At 32.0% G+C, this 12,618-nt stretch overlaps 1 protein-coding gene across 1 annotated transcript; it reads left to right on the top strand.

Moving 5' to 3' along the window:
- The first annotated feature begins 1,555 nt into the window (after nucleotides 1–1,555).
- On the top strand, nucleotides 1,556–6,588 carry LOC127871124 (fibrillin-1-like). The gene is made up of 6 exons (XM_052413840.1): nucleotides 1,556–1,696; nucleotides 2,337–2,465; nucleotides 2,932–3,032; nucleotides 3,453–3,605; nucleotides 3,715–4,179; nucleotides 4,404–6,588. The coding sequence occupies exons 1-6, from the start codon at nucleotides 1,643–1,645 to the stop codon at nucleotides 4,489–4,491; spliced, it is 990 nt and encodes a 329-aa protein (XP_052269800.1). The 5' UTR covers nucleotides 1,556–1,642; the 3' UTR covers nucleotides 4,492–6,588.
- The last annotated feature ends 6,030 nt before the right edge of the window (nucleotides 6,589–12,618 follow it).

Below are 12,618 nucleotides of genomic sequence, written 5' to 3'. Positions count from 1 at the left end.
CAAATCGAATGTTCAAGTACTTTTTCTGCCCAAACTTTAATAACAAGACAACTTTGTACAGAAAAAAATATGTAACAAACATGAAAACTTGAAACATACTTTAAACTCAGCAAATGATACAACGATTAAATATAATGATATCATACCGAAAAGGTAATGAGTACCAGTCTTAATAACGCTTTAGACATTGGACGTTGTAAGCGCGAACTCCACGGGATGGTTATTTATTTAGTTGTTGAGAAACATCAGTTTTATTCATAATGATTTTATTACTAGAATTAGTGGCATAACGAACGGCATCAAACTGCAATCAAATGATATATAAGACCATTTATCTAATCTTAAACTTGAAATAAAGTAGTTTGATGATAAATTAATCTGATCAGTGTCTGTTCATATTTAGGCATAAAGCTCAAACTAAAATTGATATGTTTTATGTATTTTCTTGTCATTGCACTTTGAACTTAGTATCACACTGTGATTAGATCTTGCAATTTCGCTTAATCTCGTGTCGCCATATAAATTCATCGTCTTTTCTTCTTACTTAAACCTAGTAACAAGCATACCTCAATACCAAATAAAACAATGTTTTAAGATAGAAATATTTTGTAACATAGGAAGCATCTTTACGGGTATGCCTTAAAAGCTGAAATTATTTTTTACTTTCATCAGTAAATCGCAACATGTTATTCGGTAAATTAAGTGGATAATACAAGTAAAGGACAACTTTATCGTTTCACTGTACCTCGTGTGAAGTGATAATGTGTGATCACTTCACTTCTGGTAAAAACTAATATACTTAATATTTTTATGAAAAGAAAGTAAATTATTTTCAAGTTTCAAAGTGTATTGGCAATCCGACATTCTGACTTTGGCCAAGAACATATGTACGGAACAAATACGGCCAAGATACGGAATCGTACAAAGAGGTTAATAATATAAGCCTCACTGTCAAGCTTTTATATTTTTCATTATATAAGTTTTTATGGTTCAATAAATTATATAATAAAGTAACATCGGGCGAAAAACTAACGTACTTATTTCAAAGTACTGAAGTATTTTTTGTTATTTATGATGTGACAGTACACGAAAAAGTATGAATCTCACTCCCATCTTGAGAACCTGAGTTATATATGAAAAATTACCAATCATGCAATGATAAAACGATTTAAATCTAAAATCGACAAATAAACAGTTAAACATTATTTGAAATATAAGAGTTTTGATTTAAATAAATGATTTCGTACAACATAACATTTCATAAGAAACACGCACTTTCGCATGCTAAGATGTTACAAACATATTACATTTGGTCATTGTCATAATACATTCTTTCCATGAATTTCACTCTTAGTTGTTTGGGGACTAAAGTGAATAATAAAATTATGGTTTGGCTTATCTGTGTCAAAGACATGCACTAGATTGTATTAAACATGGTGTTTGTTTAAGATGTTCGTTTATCACCTAAATAAGTATTTTTATTGTACCAATATATTGATGCGATTTTTTTATGATTCAATTGGGGTTTTAATAAATCTAGCATATTAAATGACGACATAAGTCCAAAAACGCTTGGTCGTACGTATGTTTCTTCAAAAACCATAGTTCTCGCATTTTGTGTGTGTTTTAGACGTAACCAATTATGAAAACTGTAGTGAGAAACATTATTTCGTTTCAAGTCTTTTTGGTTGGCTGTGTAAGTATTTATTATTATTTATAGTAGGTCATATCGTTACTATATACATGTACGTATACTTTTAAAATGAGTGTGACGTTAATTTTGGAGTGTAGATGCGCATTTTACTTATCGAAAAATAATGGTCTCATTTAAGTTTGAAAACAAGCCTCGCAAACTTATTGGCACTAATGTTGAAATGGATATATTTCAAGGGTATGCGCATTTACGAAAGCTTATTTTAAACGAAAATATACGACATAAAGTTTATGTGTTCTTTAAATAAAAGCTGCTATTCTTTGCTCATACATGTTTATACTTTTTATTGTTCCCTTTATATTTACGGCTGTCTGAATGAAATTATAATGTATTTTTACTGTGTGTGACTTAACGAATTGAAACAAATTTATTGTTAAGTTTAGCACCTAACTGTTCACACCTTCAAAATGCTTACACTCATTTTTGTGTCAACCATTTTGGAAAATTATGTTCTTTTGTTCAAGTCAGGATTTTGCAATTGGATTTGCACCTAGCTAAACATGATTATGAACAATGACATTGTTATTACGCGATACAAACTTAACCAAACCATGTTTTGCAATAATCAAATGTGACAACAGTAGTTTCTTAACACTAAAAAGATACCGTTTATTTTCTTCAGCAAGTGTTACAAGACAGTAATGGAACGACTCTGCAATGTGGTAATAAAATATGTCCCTTCTGGTCGACGTGTACCAACAACACCCTGTCTGGCGAGATGGAGTGCGGTTCTTGCATGGCGGGGTTCGTGGTAAATGTATTAGTATACTCACTTTTATCACGATTTATTACTGTTATATTTCTATAATCAATGTTTGTTTGCATTCTTCAAGATCATCACCTATATGATGCCGAAGCGAAATAACCTTCTTTGGGAAATGAACCTTTCAAACTAAGTATATCAAGCACCTATCATTTCAATAAGCCGATTTATAATATCGTTTCAATGTATGCTTTTTATAATTATATCTCTTATTTAATGATCTGCTTTAAATTGCACTGTATGCTATACTCGAGTTAAACGATTATACGTGCACTATGCATACGAAAGTATTGATTACCGTACATGTGTAAATGATAATGTTTTGTGTAATACATCGAACAATCAAACATATTACCGGTTATTGTTTATCATGTATACGTTTGACGTTGACATAAACACACACACAATTTAGTCGCATAAAATAATAATATTTCAATGATACATTTGTATAAAGGGCAATAATTGTACGGACATAGATGAGTGTACCGCTCTGGGATATGATCTCTGCGCTCGCTTTGGGACAGGTGCCTGTGTAAACACTCTAGGGAGTTTCAGGTAAGTAGCAAGTCCTACTGAATACAGAAACGCCTTTCAGTTTTGAAGTTGTTAGTGTTGGTGTTCTATTTAAACAACTCGTATTATGTTGTATTTGTCAATACACGGCAAGTTTGAGTTTAAAAATGAACCAGTGTTTATCACACGAGTGTTTAAAAACCAGGCATACAAACAAAAATGTTGTGTATTTGAAGGCCCACTGACAGAAAATTATTCCGACATAACATTAACATTTGTTAATGTGTGTGCAATTGCAATGATAAATATTACAGCGTTGATATATTATACAAAATATTAATATATTATTTGTTAGAATATGTTAGTTTCTTCATCCACCACCGTTATTTAAAAATACTCATATCAGAAACATTTTACACAAATTATCATTTTTCCGATATGTTACATTTTTCCGAACCACAGATGCACCTGCTCAATGGGTTGGACTGGACTGCGATGCCAATACGTAGACGAGAACGTCATCGCGGCGGACCGAGTCTGCCTTGGAGGATTCGTGAACAAAGCCTATAATGAAACCTACGGGGCATGTCAAGATATCGATGAATGCAGTAATAGGTTAGAATTCTGTATGCACTGAAGCACGTTCTTTTTTGTTTGATTAAGTTTGCAACTTATGCTATATTCGATTGAATTATGTCTGATAAATATCTTGTTGTTTTAACAGCAGCACTAACACGTGTGGATTCCATCAGCACTGCAAATATACTGCTGGCAGTTATAAATGTGATTGTGATATCGGCTGGGAAGGCTCAAGCTGTGGAAAAGATATAGATGAGTGCACAAATGCCAATATTTGTGGTATGAACCAACACTGTATTAATAATGACGGCAGCTACGTCTGCATTGAAGGTACTACGGATATGTCAACGACAGACACAAAATATGACAGCGCGAATAACAATTTCCAAACGACACTTACAGCATCAGATGGATTCCTTCATTCAACTGATAATCGTGAGAGCACTGTTGATGGCGGTCATACGAACATCGTACATAGTTCTACATATGCGAAGCAAAATCAGGAGAACCAACAGGAAACAAAACTTGATGTTGTTCTTGGCTCCATATTTGGCACCATGGCCTTTATTTCCGGATTTTTAGTGGCACTGGTTGCATATAAAATGTACAGGTAAGAAATAGGTGGTATATGTCTGTAATACAATAAGCGCTGTAACACATATTTAATTGTAATCGCGTTTCAATATTTTTTAACATCCACGCGGTGTATCGTATTTTTTTCGGTTCATAACCGTCCGTCAATGCATTTTTAAGCACTTTCTTGGTATTAACATGTTCAAATATTTATAATAATAATATTCATCGCCAACGTAAGTAATCGTGTATATGTTCCAGCAAGAAAAACAAGGTGGAATCTAAGACCGAAAACGCTACCCAGGATGTGGGAAGTAAAGGCCACGCAAGGGTCTTCATTATCGAATAAGATGGACGTTTCAAAACTGCTTTATAAAAAACTATACTTTGTAAAACACGCGTTGGTTTGACTGTTTAATTAAATAACACTATATTATGTTAAAACTAATATTTGTATTCTACAGTGTTTAAACAATCTTTCAAATATGGCCTCTGCCTTTATTTGAGTGTACACATATCTACAGAAGTAACATTCACATACGTCCAACTATTTACGTACACGGACGTGCTTATGTCTTACTTACGTTAATGTATCATTATGATTGTCCATTGAAATGAATGTCTGATTATTAATTTCAAATATTCGAGTATGATAGTTAAGAAGACAAAACTTTTATCAGTTACAGTTGAGCTATTCGCCGATTCAAAACACCTCCAAATAAACAACTATATAATTCACATTAAAATTTCAGATGCGCCAGTGGGTTGAAAATCAATAAAAGGTTTTCAATGTTGGTCTGAGTATATGTGGAGGGCATAATTCTTTGGAACATCGATGACATATAAAAGTAAAATACGCGCAATGTATCGCGGAAAACGAATGCATTGAACAAGTATTTGCCTCCGTATCAATACGTCGATTGATGGGCTATTATTGTGTTTAATAAAGAGTCACAAGCTCATTAACATCGGTAAGTACAACTGTACCACCTACGTGTTGACTTTCACAGTTTAGGCATTTTACGTGAAGAGTACAGCGAAGAACATGAACTTATATGATTCGCTTGACAAACCATTGCTTTATAAGACTTAGGTAATGTGTATAAAACAAATTAGCTTTATGTTTCTGCCGGGAATAGCATATATACGTTCTACGAAATTCTTTGTAGCAATGTTCGTTTATAGTTTAAATTTGATGAGATAACGCTTTCAATCGACGTTTTTTTCAAGCAATTGGACATTGCATTGTGAAGAAACATTACATTTTAGTTAATTTTGTTTTTCATATTAATTAGGTTGCAAATACGCTCTCGTATATTTTTCCACAGATCCAAATCACAGCAGTCTTGACAATTAGACCAGACTGCTCGTGCGCTAATATCACATGTTATGGTTCATATAAGACGTTTTGTAAATTGGCCAATGTAAGGAAGACATATACATTCCAAGTTTGGTACTAAGTCGATACCATATTATGTAACACATAATCAATATAACATGCACTGAAACCAAACAGACACTTTCCAAACAAATAGAAACAAGGTCATGTATGCATAGCATTTCTATGCCTGCACGTAAAAACGTGCTATTATTCTAAAATTGTTTTGTAAATCCTTTTGCTATGTAATAAGCAAGCAGTTTGTCAAACACTATCAAAAAGCAAACTAAACCATCAAACGTAGATAAGAAAGACAATTAAATAAATAATTGTTTTACTAGTGTCATATTTTATCGATTTTAATTGACTAGAATACTGATTAATTCCTATGTTCACTAGTTTATATTTAAAAAGGGTTAGTCTACCATGATATCAAATACTTTTCTTCTTCAATTTTCCTTCATTGCTTTACCACTGTTACCTAACGTATACAAATTTAACGTAACTTAACGTATAGACATCATTTCATAATAAAAAAAGAAATCTTTAAAGATACTTTTCACGGTATTTTTCATTAGTTGAAACATTAAATTACCTGTTTTGAACCTTAAAGCCTTATAATATGTATAATAAAAATAATAATACTAATAATAATTCTAATAATAATAATAATAGTAATAATAATAACAATAATAATACACACTTCAGTGTTGTTACAAATCAATATGATTTGATGAATATCACTCTACTTAATAACATTCCCGCAATTCACTTGGTATTTAAAAGTGCTAGAGCAGGAAATATTATATTAATGAGTGTGTATATTGCTCTCGCAAAAGCCGAAAATACCGGCAACGTTCTTGGCTGGCTTGGCATTGAAATTGTGGTGAGTCTTGTTTTGTCTTAAAAAAAACTGTCTTATTCAAAGGACAACTCAAAATGGTTTAGTGCGACGATTTGTAAGCATAATCTTCGATTTTGTTTGTTTTCATTTATTGAACATTATTTTATTTATGTGTCAGTTTTAGAAAAAAAAGCTCCGAAATAAAAATTTGACATGAATTACAATGTGTATTTTGTAAAAATATATATGCCCTTTGTTATGAAAGGAATACAACTAAGTATGAAGTATATGTCGTGTTTTCATGACTTGCTATCATTATTTAATGGACTTATTTTGTGTAAAAAAAACATTCTTTGCTTTAGGACACAGTTTTAACTCCATGAATCATTTTGTCAAGACCCGCTCTAATGGATTAGATTCACTCAAGTACGCGTCTGTTTAAGCGTATTTTAAATAACACAGTATTGCTTAAACCCAACGATAATACTAACATCTATTTGTTTAAGGCATGTTATCGAAGTGTTTGACATTCCAAATAGGTATCAATGATGAGCTATTTATCGATCATCATATGCCTTTGTCGGATATCGGTCAAAACGTTATCACTTATTGTTATATTATTTCTTTATTTCCTCAAAGTATGGATTTCATTTACAATTGAAGCAATACGCAAACATCCCGATAGAGAAACAAACGTAAGAGGAAGTGGGTCAAAAGGTTGATTTCGGGTCGAGTAATTTAACAATCAATTTAAGAAATCATTATAGTGATTTTTGAATAAATTAATTTAGTATGCCACACCAAATGATATATAAGCTCATTCGCAGCCGGAGGTCTTAAAGCGAAGCATAAAGAAATAATAATGGCGATGTTCGATAACGTTTTAATGCTTAGGTTTCATTGAATTAAAAAAATGATTTATAAGCTCATTCTCAGCCGGAGGTCTTTAGGCGAAGCATACAGAACTAATTATGGCGATGTTCGAATACGTTTGAAATATATTTAGCATAATATGTATAGTTGAAACGGTAAGCAAGAAATACAGTTTATTTTGTTTGATATTTCCGATATTTTAGTAGGTTTTTATGTGAATAAACATAATGAGCGCGTAGCATATAATACATCAGAATCTCTTAATTAACTGAATGCCTCTTGTCATTTGCGCTGAATCATGGCAACACAGAAAGAAAATAGTCTTACAAATTATCAAACTCCTGAGCAATCGAGTCAATAACCCACTTGTAGGAGATAGTTACATTGTAGATCAGGAAATATATTTGATTATATGTGTGTTATTTTTGTATGTTGATTAACTTTAATGAATGAATGCTCATTCGTATAGTTTAGTTTAGTACTGTAACCTTAAACGATTTTTACTAAACCTTTTCTTTATCAAGCACCGTCTTACATGTTAATAAGAAGTTTGCGGTCAGAAATAGAGCATCTCCAACCGAAACAGTGAAAACAAATAATACCATGGATCACTCGAAACCTGCGATTACTCGAGCATCGTGGTCAGTCCCGTGTTACCTCGAGTTATCGCAGTTTTACTGTATACAGATTACATAATTTAACTGTATTGTACATTCAGATATAACTATATCCAAACACAACTAAGTTGAGTAAATTCTATCCGATTCATGTACTTGTTTGAAGCTCTTCGTTTTGAACATAGTTTACTTAGAGAACTCAATCAAAGATGCGATATTAAACATTTAATTTGAAACATTATGTATATTCGCGGACAAAAGTATGTTCACATAAATTGTATTCAGTCAAGAAAATAGTTCACGATTATCAGATAAAGCTGTGTTAGCTCTATTTTATTACCCGGTTATTGTTTGCAAAATATCAAAAATGTATTGGTATCGGTTTGACTTAGAGGTACGCGATTGAATGTGAAATGTGCCCCGTAACGCTCATGCGATAGACATTGATTGAATATATGATGAACAAAGATCCGGTACACTCAGCATTGACATTGATTTTCAAAACCTACAAATTTAATATTTAGGTCTGTTTTTTAAACTAATCTACAACACTTGTTTGAACACTTAACGTATTATGACATTCATTCATGTTTTGTAGATCTTTAGAACGTAGACCGCAAATAATAGGAATTAACTACAAGGCGTGTCATCTTATCGGTATAAAGGGTAAGCCCTCGAACAAAATCTTTGAATTGAACATTTAATTGGTGAGGATTTAATATCTCAATTTAACAAATATGCAGCAGTAAAAGTTCTTTTGTATTATTTTCACATGCCACAGTCACCAAAACGGGTAAATGCGATTCCATATATGTTGGGAACTGTGTCATTTCAATTATCTGACTATCATTCCGATTGAAAATTTATTAATATGCTTTGATGTCAGCACAAAAGAAACTTGATTTAAAGTCCCAATTGATGTAACATCTTATTGTTATTTAAAATCAAATATTTAAATGTTCACACTGTCACACGCATACATATCTTGGGAAAGGCAGTAAAAATGCCAGCCAACTGTATATATTTTCAGAATTTCGTGTTTTCACTTTTTCTAACGTATTTGCTTGTTAGACAGGTGAGGGAATGATTTTATATACATAAATTGTATACGGATTGTTAAACTTTTCACTAATTATACTCTGTTTCATCTACCAAAATTATATTATTAGCATCACCATTAACGTATGTGTAACATACATAATTAACGTGAATCGCTTCGAATTTCGGAATGTTTACATACGAATGTGCATATTATTAAAACTAAATAAATGTGTATGTACTGTGTACAATTTTATTAAAATATATACAGTCAATAAAGTCAATATTCGGTGTGGCTTTATTTTGTACATGTACAAATTCATAAATCTAAAACGGGTTTTCTCACAACTATATCATAAAGAAAAATCAAATCATCAAGCAATACTATTTTAATGAAAATTAAACAAAGCAAAACAAGATGATGAGTGCAAATTATTTGAACGTAACATTTAATACAGAGGGAATACATAGCTGCCTTTGCGGTCAAACCTGACATCCAGTGCGGAAACATGACGTGTTATGGACCTCAAACGGCTAATTGCGACCTAAGAGTTTTCCAGTGCATTTGTCAAACGGGATTCGATGTAATGATCTCCTTATATATTTACATTCACACTAATTACTATATTGGAATAACGAATCTTCAAAAACAAACTCAGGAGAGAAATTGTTGGAATCATAGACACGTGTGTATTAAACAAGTGACCAATTTTCTTAAGATTTCGCAGCAATTCACTAAACTTCACAAGATTAAAATATTACCATTTAGTAAACTAAAGCAGAGTTCAAATGACTTTATTTAATTGTTTATATATCCGAACAGACAAATGATAGTTAGCAAATATATAGGGTCACTCACATTCTAAGATAAAATGCAATTCAAAATATAATTCAAGGTTGTCGAAATGCTTGTTCCTGAAATTTGTTATAGTGTATAATAATAATTTGATTTAGTTTGTATATGCACGTGCCGTTCCTACATTTCTATAACAGAAAAAGTATTACTTAAGAAAGCTTTTTTAGCGAAAACGTACACGTCATAACGTTATTTAGTTTATAGAAACACAATAAATTTATAAGAAATTTTGATTTTCCGATGAAAACAGGGACTGACCTGCCAAGAAGACCAAAACGAATGTAGCGGAAATCACCTCCCCTGCGGTCATCGAGGAAAATGCATTAATACTCTTGGCAGTTTCAAGTAAGATTGTACTAAAATATTTTGGTTACATGTATTTAAACGTGCGATATTAATGATACATTCGAAAAAATAAAACTGTCCCTAATTTTCATTATTTGATTTGATTATTTTAATCGTATTTTCAATCGTACATTTTTAACGAGGACTCTCATTATTTGTTTGACGTATCAATGGACCAAGTTGGACGATTTTACGCGATTGTTTCTTTTTCAATTTTAAAGATGCCAATGTCTGAACGGCTGGCAGGGCTCACATTGTCAGCTGACCAACGGCGATATTCAAGAATGCATGCCAGGATGGGACTTGCCTAGATGTATTCGCGATGTTGACGAATGTGCGAATACGTAAGTATAGTCCAACAGCCACAACTGAAATACCAAATGTAAAAAAGGCCCCATGTTATAGTCCATGGCAATGCATTGATATGGATCGCAAAAAACAACAATAATTCTGCTAGGTTTGCCACCTATTTCATATTTAATTTTTATGGTGATATACAGATTCTTTTAAACTGAGTATTTAGGTGTTAACAAACAGGGTGCGGTTGTAGACTGGCAATATCAATTTAATTATTTGGGCTTGTTATTTATACGATGCTATAAGGTATTTCTTCATATTTTGATATCCTTATATTATTCTCAACGCGTTTTGATCTTTGACTAAGCATTTTATTGATATTCCATTAACATGTCTTTATAACTTTAACTATACAATTCATATTTTTGTCAGATAAATTAGAATCAAAACAAAAATTTGCAATATTGTCGCGTCGTTCTTATATATCGCTATGAAACCTAAAACTAACGTCAAAAGAAATGTATTCATCACAAGCATCAAAACTGAAATTTTACCTTCTTGTAATTATTAGCGTTGAACACTTTTTCAGTACGTTATACACATGTGAAATTAATCAACACTGCCATAACACACTTGGGAATTATACTTGTGTATGTACTAATGGCTGGGAAGGATTATCATGCGAGGATGACATTGATGAATGTGTGGCAAACCCGTGCAATAATAACGGGACTTGCATTAACAATAATGGTTCGTACACCTGCCAATGTCCAGGTGGATGGCATGGGATTAACTGCGCGGATGAAGTAATTGATTGCACGAATATTACTTGCCAAATCAACGATAATTTAAACATAAATAGAATGGTTTGTTGCAACCACACCACAACTGTTTCGTCACCAAGTACAAAATCAACAAACAACATGTTTACTGCCGGACGTGTCTCAAATACAAACACTCAAAGTTTGGTAACCGTTGCTCCCAGCATTGCCTTCGATCCGAAAACTGGTGTTATACCGGTTAACAAAGCGGGAGAAGGCAATATTATTTCTGGAAACGAAGTAGCAAATGCTTCAACGGATGACAAAACCACGTCGTTCTTCAAAGAAGGCGTTTCAGTGATGTTGATCATGGTTGGGTCTGCATTCGCAATCCTTACGTTCATAGCTGGCTTTGGTATCGCTGTTAGAATATTCAAACCAAGCTCGTAAGTTGTGTTTAAAACTGAAAATTGTTTGTATGTATTTGATTAATAAATGGCTCTAGTATGTGTTCCGTATTTACATGTCTTTCGTTTAAACTTGATTCGCTCAATATCGAATATTTAACATATGCACTATTTATTTATCATTTATAAGTATTGATAAGAAATGTGTTGTTGTGAAGTTTCAGTTTATATATCAGCGGTTATCATTTCATTTTAATATTTTTTATTTCTGAAAAATACTTATGTTCAATTAAGATTAAATTTGAGGAATTGTAACTTTAACTTGTTAGTACATGTACTAATCCATTATAATATTCATTTTAGCAAGAGAGTGCGGGTCCGAGACATGCCACATACGCGCCGAATGGATGATTATGATTAGACCACACTATCCCAGTATATGTTATTGTTATTTTAGACTCACATTTTAAAAGTGATAAGAATATGTTACAGTATTGGTTAATGCTTGTACTTTAAAGTGAATATAATACAAAATAGTATTTTTGATACACACAACTGAATGTTTATCGAATATGACAATAATGATCTTTGTTGAATATTAAACTCCGTTTTTGTGTTACAGTTTTTATAAGCACAATATGTAATACCAAATTAGTTGAAGGAACGTATATGTAAAGAAGCAACATATGTGTCTACTGATTACATTGATTCTGTTTATATTGACACTTTCTTAAACATTATATAGTTCTTTTTTGACAATATATTACAAATACTATCCTATTTTGTTTTCATTTAATCAACAATAAGCACATAGTATCACATACTTATTATAATACTACCTGTGTATTTTAAATAATGCTTTCTGAACAATGAGTCATCTTTTGTTCGCAAATACCTTTTTTCAGAATAAATGTCAGAAACTTCGAGGTGTTTACAAACTTGTGTGTTTCAACACATTTTATTTTATCAATATCACTTGTATAATTATCCAGAAAATAAAATATCATTAAAATAAGTGGGAATACGATTTGCATTCAAATTAGATTAACACAAAAGGCGT

The sequence above is a fragment of the Dreissena polymorpha genome, chromosome 3 (assembly GCF_020536995.1).
Source record: "Dreissena polymorpha isolate Duluth1 chromosome 3, UMN_Dpol_1.0, whole genome shotgun sequence".
Classification (NCBI taxonomy): Eukaryota; Metazoa; Mollusca; class Bivalvia; order Myida; family Dreissenidae; genus Dreissena; species Dreissena polymorpha.
Note: the sequence above shows the minus strand (reverse complement) of the source record. Positions and strands in the feature narration are given on the sequence as shown.